The sequence below is a fragment of the Monodon monoceros genome, unplaced genomic scaffold (assembly GCF_005190385.1).
Source record: "Monodon monoceros isolate NGI ecotype Baffin Bay Population unplaced genomic scaffold, NGI_Narwhal_1 Super_Scaffold_2, whole genome shotgun sequence".
Lineage (NCBI taxonomy): Eukaryota > Metazoa > Chordata > Mammalia > Artiodactyla > Monodontidae > Monodon > Monodon monoceros.
The window spans coordinates 24,508,711-24,531,047 of NW_021703776.1; the positions used below are offsets into that span (position 1 = coordinate 24,508,711).

The 22,337-nt window shown below is 32.8% G+C and overlaps 1 protein-coding gene across 1 annotated transcript in view; it reads right to left on the reverse strand.

Moving 5' to 3' along the window:
- The window catches only part of CACNA2D1 (calcium voltage-gated channel auxiliary subunit alpha2delta 1), a 486,952-nt gene that overhangs the window by 45,649 nt on the left and 418,966 nt on the right, over window positions 1-22,337 (reverse strand). The window contains exons 12-16 of the mRNA XM_029233044.1: window positions 19,123-19,227; window positions 7,626-7,704; window positions 6,689-6,738; window positions 5,446-5,535; window positions 1,501-1,578 (exon numbers count right to left, since the gene is read on the reverse strand). Of these exons, the coding sequence (XP_029088877.1) occupies window positions 1,501-1,578; window positions 5,446-5,535; window positions 6,689-6,738; window positions 7,626-7,704; window positions 19,123-19,227 (402 nt within the window). The remainder of the gene's footprint in view (window positions 1-1,500; window positions 1,579-5,445; window positions 5,536-6,688; window positions 6,739-7,625; window positions 7,705-19,122; window positions 19,228-22,337) is intronic.

Sequence of the window (22,337 nt, forward strand, 5' to 3'; positions counted from 1 at the left end):
ATGTCCAGTTTAAAGTTAATTAGGCAATATGGAATGAGAAAACCATGGATTTTTGCTGCTGATAATACCTGTGTATACGCGAAAAGTACAATATGTGACCTTATTTGTAATAAAACAGCAGAAATTCTTACAACACTATTTCTGGTTGCTGCTAACTTCTAAATACCAAACAATGGGCATCACAGTTTTAGTTGCAAATCAAAAAGGCCATGTGGTAAACTGTTATCATAATCTTCTATGGGACATAGGATGTGAATGGTGTTAAAATTTAGAATCAGGAATTTTCGTCTTAAATGTAATTATATAAATTATAAATCAAAACGTTACAAAGAAAATCATAAAATCCAGTTAATAGTTATCACAGGAACATTTTAAATTTTGTGTAGGTGCACACAGAACGAGAAAGTCATGTCAACAACTGTGCTCTTTTCCCATGAATCAACCCTAGTCTGAGCAAGTACCCCAAATTCAAGCAATCCCTTAGATAATCTACATGAGAAGTTAGAGAATTACTCCTTCCTGAGTTATGATGACTAGAACCAACAGATAGTCAAGAATGGTAATGGGCCCCCAAAGAGGAATGACCAATGTTTTCTATGGCCACATTATTAAAGTAAGGAGTTCCACTGACATTTATAGTAAGTGAACAAACAATACTTTAGTGCAACCGACTTCACTTCATTATAAACTGGAAATAAATTTCCCTCAAATCAGGAATGTCAACCGAACTATAAAATGAGTATTTAGCATTAAAAAATCTTAACTTCTCCCACATTCTTAAATTCCTTCTTATGTAAGCTGAGAAACAGAAATGTAAACCTACTTTTAAATCAAAAGTATTTTAAAAAAATGAGACAATTTAACAAGTACAAGAGACATATTTTTCAAAACCTGTAGAACTTCAAGTTGGTAGCATTATATTACATTGACAATATTACCAGCACTATAGAAATCAATATTTTTAATGAAACTCATTAAGTATTTTTCCTGAATCGTAAAAAAAGAGAAAAAAATAATGAGAACTATCATTTAAATCAGATCCTTATGTTACATGACAATTAAAAAAACTATCCTTTGAATGTAAGTTGGAGGAGCAGTGATTCTAAAAAGGTACCTATACACCTGATACAAACATCACCATGGTTTTTTTCTTTGGATTTTTCTTTCTGAACTCCAAGGATATCTTAGATGCATTTAAAAATGTGCACACAATAGTACTGTCCATTTATCATGTAATTACTCCCAGAGTCTGAACTTGTGTTCTCATCAAGTCATAGTTAAATAGAGTTAAGTTGAATCTTGGCTCTGGGGAACTGAGAACTTGACCTGCATTTCCTTTTTCCCAGGTGGTTATCACATAGGCAGCTGCTGCCTTTTACTTCCCGCCTCACGAGACAGTTACATTGTATGTATTTCCTTATAGAAATATCTTATCCACACTGAGCTTCAACGTCATAGCTTATCATTTATTATTATTAATTTTATCAATTAACTTTTAACCTTTAAGTTTGTCTTATTTTCATTTTGGCCGGTTATGTTGAAGACCGGAAGAGTTCCAGTAATGACAAGTCCCAGTTCCTTAAAATAGATTCAGAGAGAAAAGTCAAATTAAAATTACAATTTAAACTTTATCATTCTGCATTAGTTTTTGATATCTGACAGTGCATTTTAGTTACTTTATAAACAGCCACAAAAAAATTAGTAATTGATTTTGAAAGCTTACTTTTTAAAAAGGCAATGAAATGCCTTAGAAATAAGCAGGATCTAGTAGGCAGTTCTTTAAGCATGCAACATCTAAAATAACACTCTTAAGAGAGCATTACAAATAACTATAAAAATCAAATTACACTAAGCATTTCAATAACCCTGCCCCTCCACTCTTTTTTTCATAGTGAGTGATAGTTCACCTAATACCTGGGACCACCATGAGCAGAGTGATATTAAAATATTGTTTCAGGGACTTCCCTGGTGGCGCAGTGGTTAAGAATCCGCCTGCCAATGTGGGGTACGTGGGTTTGAGCCCTGGCCCAGGAAGATCCCACATGCCGCGGAGCAGCTAAACCCGTGCGCCACAACTGCTGAGCAAACCCCGCTCGCCACAACTAGAGAAAGCCAGAACACAGCAACGAAGACCCAATGCAGCCAAAAATAAATTAAAAAATTTATTAAAAAAAAATATATTGTTTCAAATGATTTATTTAACCTTCCTTTCTTTCTGCTTCATTCTTAACTTTTTTCATGCCCTAAGCCAAAGGCTTCATGCTAAACCACAGATGTGTAGCAGAATAACATTATAAACAGAAAAAACATGCTACTGATACTGCATCTCTGGGATATTCTAGGTAAGTATACTATGATGTTCAAAAGAAGCAATATTGCTTCTAAATACTCTCCAAAATAAATAGTGATTTTTGACAAAGTGAAATGATGCAGACAAGACAACTGCAAGCATCAAATATGAAAGTCCAGTCATGAAGCCTTTTAGTATAATAAAAATAATTAAAATCAAGGAAATGACTACATGTAGTTGGCTGTATGATATATACATGTTGGCTTTCTACTTAATCCTAAGGAAGAACATGTGACCATGAAAAATCCTTAATTGAACATGCAAATTAATATTTGCAATGAAAACTGTCCACCTCAAAGAAAGGCAGATTACAGATAATTCAGAAACCTAGTATCCAAAAGACACCAAAATCCACGGATGTTCAAGTCCCTTATATAAAATGGGTAGTATTTGCATATAACCCATGCACAACTTCCCATAGACTTCAAATTATCTCTAGATAACTTATAATACCTAATACAATGTAAATAGTTGTAAATACAATGTAAATGTTATGTAAACAGTTGCCAGTGCCTGGCAAATTCAAGTTTTGCTTTTAAGAACTTTCTGAAATTCTTTTGTCCTGAATGTTTTCAATCTGCAGTTGGTTGTGCCTACAGACATGGAACACATGGATATGGAGGACTGACCATATATGTATACGCACAGTTTTAAAAATGGTAGCATGGTATAAGATAAGGTATATGTGGGTGCACTCTTTTTCTTTGCATAACTTTTACATTTACAGAGAATACCATAATTTGCTTCTCAATATGGTAATATGTGCTCCCCAAATGAGATACTAGTCTTCTAACATATTAGACAAATTTATGAACTTATTTGTGCCTGACTTCCATTTTCTCCCTCCTTCATTAAGCAGACCAAAAAAATTGTACTCTATTCCAAGGCACTGTGCAAGTCTCTAAAAAAGAGAAATAAAATAAGATTTCTGCCTCCTGGAATTTATTTGATGTTTAGTTTTTAGGGTGCAAATCTTTTCATCTCTCTAACATAAAGAACCTTACTTTGTCTCCCAAATAAAATGAACCCTCCACAATTTTGTCCCAGTCTTGGTTCTGTTCTCATCTCCCATTATCTCCCAAAGTGACTGAGGTATCATTCTTTCAATATACCCAGCACTTCTCCAATTTTCATACTGCACCTCCCTTCTCTGATTTCACTACTCATCACCAATTTTAGAAACCTTACCTAGACTCATATATTTAGCTAACATGACACCGTCTTTTTAACCTCACTCTACTCTATCCCCAAATATATGGCCTTCTTTCTTCTGATTTCCAGAGCTCTCTTCGTTTTTCTTATATTCATTACATTTTGTGTTGGATTATTTTTACCTTTTTCTTCTTAAAATAACTGTTAATTTGATCAGCATATATTTTGAATCTGCTATGTGCAGAGATTATAAACAAATACTTAGAAATGAAAGACGGGTCACTTTTTATTCTCAAGTCAGTAAAATGAATGCTCTGTATATCCACTGACTAGACAATTCATTTGCTTCATTTGTTTCCTTTTTTTTTTTATATTTAGTTTCAGCTGGTAGAACAGCATATTTAGAACCCAAATCTCTTCCTAAAGTCATTTATGCTATCAGTAAGAACCTCACCAACAAGGCAGACATGCTGGTTAATGAACTTCTGGTCATAGGAAATACAACAGGGCATAGTTATTGACTCCTCCTATCATATTTTGTCCTGTGATGGATTTGGATACGTGAAACATTTTGACCATAGATTTAGTTGACCATGTGACCTTAAATAAATATGTGATGTCAAGGAGGAACACTGGACAGTAATTTTAGCGAGGGCTTGAGGTAAGCAAGCTTCACTTTATCTTTCTCAGCACGCAAGGCTGCTGCTAATAGTGCCTATTTTTCTTCTAACTTCCTGTGTATGTTTACTTTACAAGGACCAAATGATAAGTAATTCTAAATGGATTGCATTCTGCCCTTTGGGTTCATCATTGCATTCAGAAAAGCAGTATCAGCATATAATTGAACTCCAAGTAGGAAAAGGGGTTACTGAATTAGCATTTACTTTTCAGGGCTTAATATTTTAAGTCTCTCCAATATATTACATTAGTAAAATTGTTAATAAAGTCTTCTCTAATTAAGTTAAGCGTATGAGTAAATCTTAAATATGATAATTACTATTGATAACTTTCATACCAGGAAAGTAAAAATTACATTAAAACATGATTTCCCAACTTTGGCCCTATTCATATTTTGAGCTGGATAATTCTTTGTTGTGTGTGTGTATGTGTGTGTGTTGGGGGTGTGTGTGACTGTTTTGTGCATTGTGTGGGATGTCTAACAGCATCCCTGGCGTCTATTCATTGGATGCCGGTAGCAACCCCTCCCTATTCAGTCATGACAATCAATAATACCTATGGATATTTCCAAATGACCTGAGGGGCAAAATTACCACCAGTTGAGAACCACTGCTTTGAAATTTGGCATACCTGTACTAAAATTTCTATTGTGTAGTGGACAGATTAACATGTTTTTATTTGTTATTTCACACCAGATTTGATCACTTCAATGGCTCTTTCCATAAATATTTGGGGTTGAATCTAAAGCAAGAAATTATATATGAAGAGGTGGTTAGGTTTGTGATTGTTCCAGGATAGAGTAAGATACTTTCTATTTAACTGCATGTACTTTTCTGAGTTTTGTTGAGTCTGGTTTGAGATATGGAGGATATACATGCTTCTGCTAGCTGAAGTCTATTTTAAAAATACCTTCTTCACAATTCCTGTTCAAAATCTGCAGTAATAGGTACTAATTTATGTGACTTTAGTATTATTTTACATAAAAATTCAAAAAGTTATCAAAATGGTCTTAAATTCAAGATTAGAGGTTTGAAATTCTACATCCTCAATGGCAACTGAAATATAACACTTTACATCTGTGGTTCTCCACTACACATAAGTCTACGTTTTTATGTAAATTATCTAAATTCTAGCGAAGAATGTTGTGATAGAAGGAATTTTGAAAGGGTTTCATGAACAGGAAAAGAGAAATGGAAGCTAGAAAGAAATAGAAGTCAGCTGTGTGCTTTTGTTATGACAATTTTTGGTTGAACAGCCTAGCTTACCAGTGCATCCAGGTATACATTTGTCCACTGGACTTGCTTAGCTTTGTCTCCTGCTAAAACCATTGGTCTTCCCAGAACATCCAAATATTCCTATATATACATATACATAAAAAAGAGTTACGTGGTTGAAAACTAGAAATGCAGTGCTAAAAAAAACCCAAAAAAACTCCACAGAGAAAAAATTATCTAGAGTTAAAAATGAAGATGGAATCAAAATTATTAAGAAAGTTAAGCATATAATCACTCAATTCCTACTTTGGGTACTCCATAAATGGTATGTCTGTGTACTTAGAATCAACAATATTTGACTTACATTATTTATACAATGTATCTACCACAGTATTTTTTCTAGTAACAAAATATTCTCTTTCTGAGGTTCAGCCAACAATAAGTGAAATACGTTCCTTGTGAATTGTTTTATGTTAATCTAAACTATTTAAGGCTCTGTGATTTACTGGATGGAACTACACAAATTTGAAATAATAAAGCAGCCACGTACTTGTTTTCATATCACAGATTATTTGGCTGAAATTCAAAACTACATTTAATCATATCAAAGAATACATGAAATACTGTGCCAAATCTAGACATCAGGCTTAAATGCAGCTGCTGTTTCATTTCAAAATTCAATGTATTCAGTATTCATTTCCACAAATGCCACGTTATCTGTGCTAAATTTTCACTTAGTTTATTTTGTAGACCCTCAGTTATGTTTAGAATTAATGAGTTTAAATAGCAATTTAGGAATATTTAAAAATAATACATATTTAAATTAACTTAATTGCTTCAATCTCCCTGGTTATTTAGCAAGCATGTTTTCAACTGAATGGTTGTAGAAAAATCATCTCCTTGTTGTAAGTTGTAATAATTATTGTCTAATTTTCTATGTTGTGCCTACAACTTGGAGAAACTTATTTGAATAATTTGCAATAGAACCAAGTTGAAATTATATGATGAGATTGTTAGTAAACTGATTTTATTTACTTTCTATTATGTTTTTAACATCTGAGAAGAAAAAAATACTCATATATTTTTGCCTGGGTGCTGGATGTTTAAAAACACTTGGAACCTTAATGAAATGAAAACCAATACATTACCATGATACTCATCATTTTATTAAAAATGGAATAGTATGAATCATTTATTCATTTTCACCCATTTTCTCCATACTGAGCATATTTAAAGCAGCAAAGAAATATCCTAGTTTGAAAAAATACTTTAAACAAGTTTTAAAAAACCATACCTGAGTATTGATTCTTATTGCTCCAATGGAAGGAATTTCATAATAATAACCTGAAATATATATATACAGATTTATACATATAAACATTACAATATAATAAAGGACCACAAAATTATTTTATGGCTTTGTAGGAGACACTGACCACTTCTAACTGAGCAAACACTAAAATATCAACACCACTGATAAATCTGTAAAATGTCTGATGAATGTATTCTCATAGCAAATACACAGGCTTTATGAGAAATTTCACTACATTTCACAGATTGTATAAAACAAATGTTATTTTTCCACAAAGCAGTAGGGAACCTGGTATCATTAAAATTTTTTTCGTTGAAGAAATTATTAAAAATACACAATGATGGGTATCTAACAATTATTATATTCGTATAAAATACCTGCCTAAAAATAGCTTTCAGAATAAATCTACGTTCTTTTTATTGCCATGTGGCATTTTTCAAATAACATGTTTTTTTGGTCTGAGTATAAAAGAAATATAGGTTCACTACACAAAGTTTGAATTATCTAGGAATGTATAAGAAGACATTTAAAAAAACAATAATTTAACCAGAGAAAAAAAATGTGCATATTGTGTCACACTTCCTGATATCTTTTACATAATTCAGATATTCTTTCATTCTTAATTCTTCATGTCAAGTTATATTTGATAAGCATCATTAGTATCATGCAATAAAATATATTCCTTTATAAATGTACAATATGATCAGATGTCTGCATTTTTATGTAATGTAACACTAATATCAAAGTTGCTTATGTGTGTTTTTTTAATACAAAACATCTTCAGCATCCTATTCTTGCCTTGATTCCTCTAAAAAATTAGCCATAACTTTAGAGTATTTTAAATGATAAGATGTAGAACTAACAACTACCAAATTCTTCTTCTTATAATAAAATGTGGTCAAGTGAACAGACTTGTTACCTTTATTTTCACAGGCCATCCACTGAATAGGTCCTCTGTCATAATTATGTTGACCAACTGAAAATGTGAATACACGTACCTGGTGAATTGAAAAATGGGTATCTGTTAGGCTGCATAAAATTTAATTGAAAGGCAAAACAAAAGAACTAAAAAAACATGTAAAAGCATGGTTTTCAGTTAATTAATGTGACAAGAAAAATTGAGGCCACTAAATCACTCAGGAAGGCACCAGAGAGAAACCACATAATCTACTGTAAATATAGACTTCAGTTACTAAATTTAAGTTAGTACTTGGGTGCTCTGCACCATATGTCAATCCTGTGGCAGGATCATGACTAAGGTTTCATTAGTAGAAATGGCATCTTTCAGGTTTAACCCAACTTCACCTGTCTCACTTAGTTAAGATATATTATTCACATATTTAGTCACTGCAAAAAAAAAAAAAAGTCCTATTTCATAGGTATGAGATTATAAAAATGTATATAGAAAGGCGGTCATGATACTTTTAGTTGCTTAGGGCATTATACTTAATGACGGTTTCACTACTTTCACATCATAGAAATATTTAGGATGCACATGTATGATTATGATGTTAGTCGTATTACTTATTTTCTATAAAAGATGACTGGCATATATGATAAATGTTTTAAGCTCCTAGCATTTTTAAAAAGAATCAAAATATTGACTGTTTCTAATATATAATATGCAAATATTTAAAAATTTAATTGAGATAGTAATTATAGTAATTTATATATTCATTGGAAGCCACTGAATTTAAATAGTATAAAAGCATAGAAGATAAATTGAATGATGTCAGTAAGTATTTAATAAAATGGCTATTTGACTTATATTGATTTTTACCAATTTAGTAATCTAAGTAAACAGGTACTCTAAGTTGATCATTTTAGCTTTTTCTGAAGATAAACATGCAGAAAATCACTTTTCCATGAATTTATGGTCTGGTTTGAACTATGTTAAGAGCTTTTCCCTAATTCATGTCGACTGACTGTTTGAATTGACATTTTCTAACTGTTTCATCTGTTTCATCTTTTGCACAACTGCAGAGCACAAATCTCAAAAGAGATTTCACATCTGTTCTCTGTTCTTTTGCTGGTCTTGGCTGCATCGAGATCACATCATGACAATCCTTGCCCTAAAATGTACATCAGGGATATTGTTTCACTTGTAAAGTTTTACGTGAGCCACCCTTAGGTCATCCGGGTTTGCCTCGGCTAGTTATGTAAGAAGCCATACGTCAGAGTTTTAATCACGTCAAACTGTAAGGACAAATGACTGGTTCTAGTTTAACAGAAGCTGGTGACACCTACCTCTCTCTCTCTCAATCCCTCAAAATGCAAAATGCAGTCTCATTTCCTTAAAATCTTCAACTGGTTCATTTTGGGGGCTATGTATTTCAATGTAGCGTCACTACTTACATCGTAAAATTTACTCCTAAATGGAAATATTTTTATAAACAGGTTGGCAACCCTACTAACAATTCAATTTAACTGCCATACCTTAAAAAACTGTCACGTGAATTCAGGGCAGGGAAACAATCAAGATGCTCCATTAAGCACTTGGGGATGGCTTTCATAATTAACATTTGAAAGCATGTCTCACACTTTCAGTTTAAAGCACTGCTTTGTCTGGTCGCTCCTCTTACCACGACAGCGTTCCAGTAAAATGTTTTCCATAGAATACTTTTCAGTACAAAGAAATAAATAATAAGACTAAATGAATTATTATATCTACATCCCTAGAAATCAAGCATTTCTAATAACATAGAGGCTACACTTAGACACACACCATGTGATTATTTTGACTGATGTTATTCATCAAATAGTCCAAATAGACACAACTCAGCCAAAAAACATGCTAGTAAAACACCACCACCACCACCAAAACTTGTTGTTTTATTTGTTTTACTACAAAAGTTTTGCCTGACCCCCATTGTTGGCCTCCATAGAGACCTCCATGGAGGTCTCATTCACAATGAATTGGTGAAATTTGATTATTTTTATATCCTAACTTTCCACTTGGAGATTTAGATAGTTTCATTCCTCCTATTCCACACTATATTACTGCCACCCCGTGGAAGAGTTAATGAACTAACTAAAATTCCAGATGCCAAATCCACAGAGATGATTGCTATCCCCTCATTCTTCTGGCGTTTTTCACTTCTTTAAGTGTACCATTCTTCCTTAGCTATAATTCTGGGGAAAGGAAAAAATAAAGTGATTCCTTGAAATAGGCATGATTTAGAAATTAAGGTAAATTACATTCTCAAAGGTGTATTTTTAGAGTTCTTTTCTTATTAGTGTATTTACATGGTCTTACATAAAAACAAATAAAATGACATATAAAATAACTTGAAACACAATGTGCAGTCATACAAGAGAAATATTTCATCTGAAGTCTCCATTAAGCAAATTATTACTTTAAATCAGGGCTTCATTAAAGCAAAGTTAACTTTACATTGATAATTACAATACGAGATCCATGTAACAAATACATACTGGAGACTTCTAAGTGAAATGTTCCTAGAAAATTTGCTAAATGATCCTGAACTGGTTGATTTTAGGCCATGTTTCAGAATGTTCAGCTCTGTGAGGGTCATATATGAAACATACACAGTTATAGATGGCTTTGAAAAATATTCTTCATAATGCTGGAGTCTAGGTCTCTAACAGAAATAATGTGCGAAGGTAGTATTGAATAAACGCTGGCTAGGGTTAAAACAGTTCCAAGATTGCACTACTGTATCTATTATAGTGCCTTATATAAAAATAGAAATAAATATTAAATGAAAAGAAATTAAATAGCTAAATGAGTGGTCTTAACGTTTTCCCAGAGGGACATAAGACAAACTTTGATATCATCTGACATATAAATCAGTTCATTATTATAATAGAGTAGAGCCAAAACCGGACTGATATACGTCTAGCATTTTATAATTTGGGTTGTTTCATATACTTATATCACGGTAAATTCATAATCTTTTTCTTTTATGTTACGCTGACTTGCTCAATGGAGATGAGCAAACTTTTTCAGGCAAATTAAAGTATGTATAATACACTTAAACCATTTATGTGCTGTATTATTCCTAGAGAATGAAAATAACTCATAATTATTGACTCATGCGTAGTTATATAAGAATATTCACAAAATAAATTGTAATTTGAGAGTGTATTTAATAAAATTAAACTTAAAACAATTAAAAATCAGTCTCTATTATTAGTTGCAAATTTATATAACTCGGCCTTCAGTTGGTTCAAAAATCATTTTTTCTCTGAACAGAACATTATAATTCCAAGATGTAAATTTGACATGTCAAGCCTGACCTACTTGATCAGAGAAAACTTTTAATTAACAGCAAATTGGGTTATTGATTGGTTTCTTACAATACACCACTGATTTATTCTTCAGTTCTAGACTTCCGCAACTCTGGTTTTTATTTTGTCTTGTTTGTTGAAGACTAACATACTTGTCTTCAATTAAGATTTTTCCAAAACCACAGGGTCAACCTATTTTTAAAAGCCATAGGAATTTCTTGTTTCCCAGCAGAACCCAGTTACTGGAAACTGTCACCTCAACAATTATCAGTTACCCAGAGTTCAAGTTTAATTTACAATAGGCAAATCTCCAAGGAATAATGGAAATGAGACTATGAAGAAAGAAAGCCAATAAAACTAAAATAAAAACTTCAGCTATCGACTCATGTTAGAAAAATGATGTCAGAAATGGGTTTTATTAATTTACTGTGCGTACTAAAATTTTTGGCATGAAGCCTATAAAAATACTAGATTGGACTGAATATTTTAGGAGAAAATTCTACAGTGGTTTCCATAATTCACAAATGTACCAGAATCCAGAGCATTTAAAATAACCTACATCTCTAGTTTTATAGCATTATGAAATAAATAAAAGTGTCCAAATGTACCTTTCACACTTTATTTTATAAAGCCCAGTGATCTGAAAGGTTCTTACAAGCCTGCAAAGATCTGATGGCTTAGTTTAATCCATCTTAGCCTCTTAAGGCTGTGAGAAATGTGTCCCTTAGCAGTAAAGCCTTGCTATCCGACCAGAAGGAAAGATCCTGGGTGGGCAAATGATGATTGGCATGGCCACAAGGCTGCCCTGGAGAGAGAGACACACACAACCAGACAGTGCATTCCACATGAGGTTATGAAATTTGGACTGTACATCGTTTAAATGACTGACTTCGCCACTTAGTAGCTGTTTAACTTTCAACAAGTTCCTTAACGTCTCAAATTTTGGTTTTATTTCCAAAATGCGGATGATGTTGATGGTAATAAACATCTTTTGTCATATGGTTATTACAATTGTGAATGAAGTAATACATGAAAATCTTTTGTATTATATGGAAAATAATAAGCACAATAAATATTATCTATGGTAATAAAGATGACCAGGATGATGATGATGACTACAATGTCTCCTGCAGTCAAGCTATCAGAATTCAATGAGGTAACATTTTCCATTAGTGGGATACTAGGCTTTCGTGCCTTAAAAAGAACTTAAAATAACCTGAAGTAACACCTTCCCAAAGGAACAAATTTGGCTTGCTTTATTGCATTTAGCAATAAACTCCAAAGAAAATGAGCCAATATTGTCTAAATGCCATTGTGTCCATATAAGATATATCATGGAATTGCCCAGGGTCTGACAAATGCAAGAATTTCACAAGTGACCTTTGAATTAGTCTGAGTAAAACACACAAAGCAACTTTAAAAAAGGAAAACAAGATGCAGTAGGTTTTGCCTACACGATCTTACAGCACCAAGCAGATATTTCTCTCACATTTCTTGCATGTGTGTACATAACACAGATACATGCCTCAGGATTACGTTGGTCTTTCAAATTTTTAACAATTATAATGAATCACCCTTGCATTATCAGATTATAAGGAAGTAATTTTGGGTTTCCCTTCCCTCTGCACACATTTATAGTACATGACACAGGAGCAATAAGCTATGGACGCATTTCATTTCCAAGCAGTTATAGCTCTGCAAAGACTACTGTCAGCAGAGGTCAGGAAATAAGCAATATACTGATTTATTTCAGGTGTTCTTCTTGGGTAATGCTAAATACTTCACTGACACTAATTATGAGAATACTCATGAAAAACTATGTGTTGGACTGGTGAGGGTGAATGGAGAGGTGCCATCAATACAATTTTTTTTTATATAAACTTAAGCCCTCCCTACTTACTTATAAAATGACATATCCAAGAGTGGAACATACATTTTACTCTACATTCCACTTATACGGAAAAAATTGTTTTAAATTATTTGCTTTTAAAAGAGCAAAGCTATTGAGTTTTTTAACATTTACGAATGTTTTATAATTTATCTTCGAGCTTATTTATTGCATATTTATATTTATTTATGCTGGGCATCCTCAGTAAATATACTTAGCAACCGCTGTGCGTCAAGCCCTTGCTAGCCTCTAAGGAGTCAATGGTAGGTTTACAGACTAACACAACCCCTAGTTCAGGGAGCTTTTAATAGAGGAGAGTTCAAGATAACAGGTGAATAAATACATAATTAAAATAATAAAAAATGGTAATCTGGGAGAAAGAAAACAGAGGAAAGATGGTGCTGAAATAGAGAACGGTAAATAAAGTGTGTGGGGAAAGGAGACCACACTAGAAAGACTGAGCAGGGAAGACCTCTGCGCAGAGATACGTGGCAAGCAGAATTCTCAATCTGAGAAGAAGGCAGCCACAGAAAAAGCAGAACAGAGTGCCTCTCCTGGTAGAATGATTTCACACAAACCAAAGGCAATCCCAATTTTAGGTGGCACAATTCTACCTAGAAATTATTTCGAGTGCATTTTTTGCACTCTATGGCTTAAGTCTTGCAACGCATTTTGTGCTTAATATAATACTTCTCATTTTTCATTAGATTTGTTTTAGCTACTAAATTAAGGACTCTGTAAAATGTATGGAAGTAATATTACTCAGACCTGAAGAGAATGTACCTGATAATATTTTCCTTAGTTTAGATAATGAATTATCAACATTAATTTTATTCTAAGAAAGCAAATGTAAATAAATCTGTCAGAGAGAAGGACACATACACACATGCACATGCACGCACACACACGCATTTTAAATTGATCATCTCTCTACTGGGCCAGTGTTACTTGTAATTATTGTTTTCAGCTATACCGTAAGTCCAGCATAAATAATATATTTGGTTTTTAGAACACAGGTACAGTTCCTAATCTAAAGCTGAAAAATCTTTGGGAAACTGTTGAAAGTGCCAAAATACACGAAATGAAACTTTTCAGAAGCAGTGTATTTGTTAAACAGTATTAAATATTCTACAAGTCTGAATGCCCTTCATTATCACATGTTTGAACATTCCTTCCAAAGGCTTCATTCTTTCCTGATGGAGAAGCCAGGCAGAGACAATTGAGAAGGCAATGAATTATTTGCCATGAATTATTTTCCCTACCATCTGTTGAAAAAGTAATTGACAGTTTTCACTCTTATTGTATAAAACACATATGCAGATTCAGCCATTTGTGATTTGATTTAGATTTTTGTAGCCTATAAATTATTTCTCTCTATTTTGGATCTGACAAAAAAATAGAAAAGACTGCCAATCATTTTTTAAAGAAATAAAAAAAATAATGAATCTATTGTCAGGCAATTATAACTTTAGCTATGCATTCTTTATTTTAAAAATTATTCCACATCTATCATGTTTTTTTCCCATTTGTTCTTCTCTTTCGATTTACTAGTTATTTTGAAATTTTCATTTTATAGATTTTGAATGCCTTTTTATTTTTGATTAATTCTGAGAATTAATCTAAGGGTCCGAGAACTATTTTCTAGCTGGCTAGACAATCTTAAGTGTGTACTGCTAACCAAAATCCCTTTGCTATTATACAGAAAATCAAATATTTTTAATTTTCCTAGGTCTGGGAATTATCTTTCAACTCTGTGTCTGGTTTTACTTTCCTTTATTCATTTGTTTGCACTCTATGATAGAGTTCATTTTGGTTTTGGCACCATTTTTAAGGAAGTCTCATACACACGGGTGAGCCCTAAGGAATGGCATAGTTGCAGGTAAAGATTAGAAAGTGAATGCATTTTAATGTGGAACGGCTGTGTGAGATTACCATGGACTCAGTTTTAAACTGTACCTATCTATAATCAGGTAGATTAATTCCCAAGAGTAATACATTTCAAAAGAACCCAAACATTTTGTTCTAATTCTTAAACCTTTTGGCCTCATTAAATTGTGCTGTATATCTGCAGCCTCATTCATCAGCTCTATGGATGTACCTCATCACACCTACCTGGGTTGCTCTGAATGATTTCTAATGTCATCTGGATGAAAAATGACTTTAAATGAATCATTCAGCAGCCACATTAATGTCAAGCAAGAGGCTCGGGGAGGAAGTAGGATTCAAAGAGTAGTTTTCAGATTTTTTTTCTTTAAAAGCTCTCCAAACTTTGTGACTTTGCAATTTTGATATTTTTAAGCTACAAGTGAACTTCTATCTTGAAAAGCATGCTTTAAAATAAAGTTATAATCGAATATAGAATTTTTAAATGTATTGAAAGTTTTTATTTTACTAACTCTATCAAATTCAGTTTTATACATCAGCCATTTGAAAGATAATGTGGCTAGTGAAGTTCTGAGTTGATAAACTTATTATGTAATATATGAATTTTGCAGGTAAAGAATTGGTCTGTCATACCCATACCCATCCTTAGATGACAAAGATAGACAATGATCTTCCGTATCAGTGTCTGTGGCAGCAAATCTCTCAGACTGGGTGGATGAATGGAAGATATAGAGAAGTCTGAATAAGGAGGGAAGTTAGAAAGGGTTTGACAATTCACCCAAAACCGTTTGAAGCCATGTTTGAAGATGGTGGAAAAAACCTCTCCTATACATATACGCACTGTTTTTAGTAGGTACCTTTACACACTATTTGCACACATACACCCTTGGCATAAACAATTAACTATGTAAATGTTGTCTTGACAAAGTACAAATACACTCAAAAATATAAGTGAATTAGAAGTGGTTGTCTGCCATCATCTATTTTCACTGTTAGTGGACACAGAACATACAAATACCAAGAGACAAATTTTGTGTTTAATGTGGTTTTCCCACATTAGGAAATTCAAAAAGCCACTGAACTTGAAGTAAAGTGCATATGAAATGTGGTACAACAATATTTCCAGAAATATAATTCCTACTTGTCCAATTCAGATATCTGTGCTCTGCATCTCTCTCAATCCCTCCTCTTTCAAGGTTCTCCTCTGTTTTGTAACTATAAGATTTCTTGTCTGGGTATCCCTTTACTAACCTTAACATATAATAATGACTTGGCTCTTCCATCTTTAAAAAAACCAAATGTATGCATGCACATATGTGTGTGTGCACAGCTTCACCCAGAATTGACTGTCTCATTTTCTTCCTAGTATTTCTTAGCAAATTTGCAAAGATTTTAGAAAAATTAGTTTATGTTCAGATTTCTACGTCCTCATGCCTTAAGCACTTCTCAACTACCTGTCGGAATTTACTCACTGAACTTTACATAAGAGAGCTAAGCCAAAGTTACACACATGGTCCCTTGTTCCTGGAAATACGATGGACAGAAGGAATGTCCATTTAAAACAGATATAAATATGTGTGCATATATCTGTGTATGTAAGTACATATACATGTATGAGTGTGTATCACAGAACTTTGCTACACCACTGAAATTAGACTCACATAAAAAATGTAGTACCTAATTCCAAGGACATCTTAACTTTTCTTAGCTAATCATACATTTATTTTAAAATCACAGAAACTAAGCACTGACTACTTAATTTTCAAAGTTGCTTTGGAATTCACAAAAATTATATGTCCTTAGGAGAAGTGTGTGTCCTTAAAGCACAGCAACATTCATAGGCAAACAGCAGGATTGCTGAGTAAGATTAGATTCATCAGTTTTACAAAAATGAATTCAATATGAGTAATTTCTTATGTGGTTTAGCATGTTGCAAAATGCCTTTGTTTAAAACGTGGAGTTCCTATAAAAGGTGAAGGGGATGAGAAGTAGTGTTTCAAGATAATAATACTTAGATTGGACATTTTTAGGATATATACATAGAAAAATGATTTTCAACTAGTTAATTCTTCATATATTCAATCAACTGAACAATTTGTGAAAACAGAGGGTAGAATACAATTGTTTTCCTTATGGCATAAAACCTCTTATATTTGAAAAAAAGGAAAAACATAAACTTATGATATGCCTCCAAGACATATTATTGTGTTAATTCTATATACAAACAGAGTTTAGGGAGAGAAAGAAAAAAAGTTTAGATGAAAATTTCTTCTCTTTTTATACATTTAAATTCTTTTATTTAAACCTGTTGAAGTTTTTTTTTACTCTTTGAAATCAGAATCTATCTTAAGCACAAATTATGATATAGATTGTAACATTCATTGCCATATTTGTTTAAGAAACTCTTCCTTTTAGAAGAAAAATATCCAGAGGTGAATGATATTCCTGCTGGTTGGTTCAGATGATATCAAAATTAAAGAAAAGATTTATCTAAACTTATATTCATTAAAAAATGAAAAGTAGTGGGGCTTGCACTTACCTCTATCACAAAATAATAAAATATACTTGAAATTATGACTACAAGATGCTAAGAAGTCTCTTCCAAATTATCAGTGTATGATTAATTAGTAGAATATTGAGATAAATGTATTATATTAATAGAGTTCAATTTGGGCTAAATTTATTTTATTGCCTTTGAGTTCTCCAAAACATGGTAATGTTACATTATTGAGAGTATTTAAATAAGTGAAATAGTCCTTACTCCAGGTTATGTTTTTTAATTATGAATTTGTTCTGTAACAGAAATCATGCTTCCAACTTTTGTTAGACATACTCAAGTTACTTATTGCCATGTATTGAGAACTATCTCTGAAGCTGTGTTCTCTGTAGGATGATGAGAGTTCAAAGTTAAACAATACAAAGGCCCAGTCTTATAGGACCTTGTCATCCAGAGAGGGAACAGAGAAGAGATTTTGTGGGTAGAATACAGTGTGAGGGACGCGTAGGGCTGAATACACTGTGCTATATGGGATCAGAGCATGAGCCTGAAGTGGGAGAAAAGTGTCAGGAACATCCTTCAGGGGGTGATGATTGCCCAGGATTGTGAACAATGAGTAGTAGTTACTAAATAAAGTAAGCAATGCACACTACATCTTAGATTAATACATCTGTATCTTCCCATTACTTTTCGTTCTACTGATGTTTTTGAAACAAAATCAAATTACTATTTGAAAATATTCAGTCTATTAACAGTTCAGTCCATTTATCAACTTTTTCAAAAGGAACAGCTCTTCTTTATAATCAAAGTCACCAGGTGTTTTAAAAAAACTTAACCCTTGCATTAAACTTATGTCATATGACATTATACTTTAATAGCATATGCAATATCAAAGAGTTGAGTATTAAAAAATTTTGTGAATAATTTGAAGGTATGTGTATTGGGTTGGCCAAAAAGGTCACTCGGTTAATGAATATGTTGTTCAATAAAGTTCCTAGTGAAAATGAAAAATGTGTCTTTTATTTTTACTTAAAACTGAACAAACTTTTTGGCCAACCCAATATGTCTATGTTTTCAACTCCAATCATTTTTAAAGTACCTAAGGGTGTTTCAAAGTGTCCCAGATTTTTTCATCAATACTCTACCCCATTATTCACAATATTTTGCCTGCCAAAATATATAACTTATATATATTTACCTAAATGTATTAATATACATTTTTTTCTCTTTTTAATTCCTCACACACATATAAAACAATTCATTAGAGTTAATGACGAGTCACACCTCTCAAAATGGTAAAAATTTCAATTAAAAGCCAAGTAAACTGGAATTTTACCCTTAAGAGTCCCCTTGTGAAATATACAATTTCTGTTGAAATTGTGGAAACACAAGATATAGGTTATAATTTTTCATTACTTATTTATGGATCCTTAGCATTTTAACAAACCAAGTTGAGAATCATTGTTCTTTTATAAAATTTGGAGAGTCAGTCAGAAAATTGAAATAAGCTGACAGTAGCAGTGCTAGAAAAAACAGTTACATTTGATATTTTCCACACTATCAGTAGGTTCAGCCACATGGGTGAACTTTCAAAACAGGTCTTTCTACAATACTTTCCTCTGCAGTAGAACAAACAAAGAAACAAATATATTCCTATATAGGCTCCTATAAGTTCAAATTATTTTATTAATGAATTAGTCATAAGGTACTTATGAATCTCACAGAAGATATCTAACATTTAATTCAGTGATTAGCTTATAATCCATCTGTATGACTTTATAATCAGCACACTAATGTTTTAACCAAAAATGTCTTCCCTCACCACCCCCGCCACTCTCTCTTTAAAAACCACCTAAATTACTATTAAATTTCAAACACTGGAAAAATTACACTCACTTTTTTGTCTTTGTTGTATTTGGTAAATATCTCCTGAGCTCTCTCTTCTCCTCCATCCGTGAACAACATGATAATCTTATTGCAGTTGGCTCTAGACACATTATACTGTTAAAAAAAAATGTATATCATTCATAATAAAAGGTAGGGAGTATAAAAGCAATATGGAAAGAGCATGCACAGGTTGCAAGTAATGACTGAAGTATCTGCTCAATAAGTCAATTCTAAGAACCAGTTCCTGGATCAAGCCAGGCCTACGCATCCCTACACAGGGGCTCTGCCTCATTCCCAACACCCACGGGTCTCCCTTCCTTCAGGCTTCTGATCAAAGGTCACCTTACCAATGAGGACTTTCCTGACAACTTTCCCCTCCCAGGCTGTATTTTTCTCCATAGCATTTCACATTTGTTTACATGTAGTATATATTTTGTTTGTCTTTTTATTATTGGCTTCTCCCAATAGAATGTTAAATGCCAAAAGGGCATAAACTTGTGTCGTTTTTGTTCAGTGTTGTTTCCTTGCCTAGATGAATGCCTAGCACATAATAACCTCTCAGTGGTTAATTAATAAATGGGTTTAAAATTAATTAATGGCCATGATGTCAATTGTATACCCCTATAATTTACACGAGAAACAAAGAAATAATATTAATAAAATGTGCATAGCTTTTCACATATATTTTCAATCTATTCACAAACATTTGTTCCTCTCTTCCCTCCTTCATCTCACTTTATTCACTTTACATTTCTGAAATTGCAGTGTTGATCCCTAATGCCCAGTGTTCTTTCCTATCTTTGTAAATGTCGACAGCTACTTCCAGAATATTCTCCTATCTGCTCGCAAGCAGCCACACATATTCTAATCCTGAAAGACTCAATTCCAGTGGTAAATCCTTTCTTACACTTTCTTTAAGGTCCCCAAAGAGTTGGATTTAGGTAAACAATGGATTAGCATCAAAGGGCCATGAAAATGCACAATTAATTTAGAAAGCTGTATTTCTCTGAGGTCTGAAATTATAATCTCAGCCTTTCTACTGTTGTGAAATGTGTTTGTGAAAGTGTTGAGAACAAAAGATTCACACCAATTTATGAATGCTCAGCTTCTTCGAAAATGTCAACCCTCTAGTTCAGCAATATTCAAAGGAGATACAATGTGAGCCTAATTTGTAATTTTAACCCTCTAATGGTCACATTAAAGAAAGTAAAAAGAAATATCTGAAATTCTAATAACATATTTAACTCAGTCGTTCAAAAATGTTATCAATTCAACATCAAATAATATAAAAGTTACTGAGATAATATACTTTTTTTTCTTTCATAGTAAGTACTAAAATTTCAGTGTGTACTTGTAACACATTTCAGTTCAGACCAGGCACATTTCAAGTGCACAACACCCACTTGTGATCATGGTTATCACACTGGACAGCACAGTTTTGGTGTTTAAGTGACTAATACATTTTTTTAAAAATCACTAATTCTCCTATAGTATTTAAGCTTATTGAAGGTCCCTATTCCTATTTGTCAAAAAAGGAAATCCCATTTCTTGTGGAAAAGTTAATGAAGACAACATTTTGCTTTACTGATGAAAAGATCCTGTTTCATATATTCTTACCCCGTTGACTAGGCCATTAGACCATGCGGAGTTAAGGCTTTTAACCAAGTATTGTGAAAACTCAAGTATTAACTAATACAATTTATCACATTCAAGCACCATTCTTATTTTTGAAGATAATTATCTGAAAATTTGACCATACAAAAATTTACATATTTTATCATCAAAATAATTTTGTGAAAGGTGTTGAAGCCCCTTAAACTAAAATTAGTTTCTCTAATGACTTGTGTTTTCTATTTGTGTATGTAAAATGGGCAAAATAATATTTACCTAAAGGACTGTCTCAGAAAAGTGACAAAGTAACTAAAGTTTTTAGAACAGAACTTGGTTTCATTTTTTGAAGTAGTGGAGGTATTCTTATTATTATCACTAAATACAAGTATCAAAGCTACTTTTAGCACATTGAGTCTTGCTGATCATTCGTAAGACACCCACAAAAAGAGGAACGCAGAAATGTGTTTTCAACATCATTTTTCCTCAGGACTTGTGGGAAAGCAGAGTCTATCTCAGCAATTTTTCACTGGGTTTGCAGCTATCTAAAGAATCACACAGTCACAAGAAGTATACGTAACTGGCTTGGAAGGAACTAAGCCAAGGAAAGAAATTGATTATGTCAATAAAAATACAACAGCTAGGGTTGGTAATTTACGTTAATATGGTATTTCATGACACACTGTTGTATCTCTGTGTGGCCAGTATGTAGCACAGCATCTATCATATGCACTCAATAAAATTTTTTTGGAAAAATGCATCTCAATATATTTGTCAGTATTTTATGAAATGCTAACTGAAGACTAATTCAAATCTTAACATCTAATTCTATTTGACACTTGATTCAGTGATCTTAAGGGTAAGCCTTGCCGGGACAAACAAAAGAGAAGGAATGGCATTGCATGATGAGAAAAAGGCCAAAAGTGTCTGAAAGAGGTAACAGAACATGCTTCAGCTCAATAAGGCAAGCCATGGCATTTAGGAAAATTATTTTAAAATGAAGAATTGCAATATCTAAGCGACACGTGGAAAGCAAAACACATGAGGTTTACTATTGAGGACATATTAAAAATGATTTACAACTTTGGTAAAGGCAGTGGGAGAGGCCAATAGGAGTTAGATCATATTTTATCAGCAACTAATAATGAACGTGCGAGTTAACGTGGCCCCTCTACATGACTGCCTCTGAAATAGTACATTAGGCTTGAGACTTCTCATCATCATTTCACAACGGAAACCTGAATAGGAGGGAATGAGTGAGGCCAGTTAACAACACTAAGAGGAATAATTAAAATGCCAAGATCTAGAAAACTTGATTATTGACTCAAGAGAAAAAAGTTAATATAAAAACCTTTCACATTCCTTTCCTACAGAAAGAATATATTCCACTCTAATGATCAATTATGCTTGAATTTCAAAGCTTTGAGTTTTCATTTTTTTATTAATAAACATACATTATTTAATAATCATATGCATTTTACCAAAGATAATTTCCCCTGAAAACTGCAGTGTGGAACTTCTTTGCTTTTCTAACTCCTTACCTGCTTATCCAATGGTAACTAAAAAAAATATCACTACCTCAAACTCTAAATAATTGAAAATTCTACTCTCACATT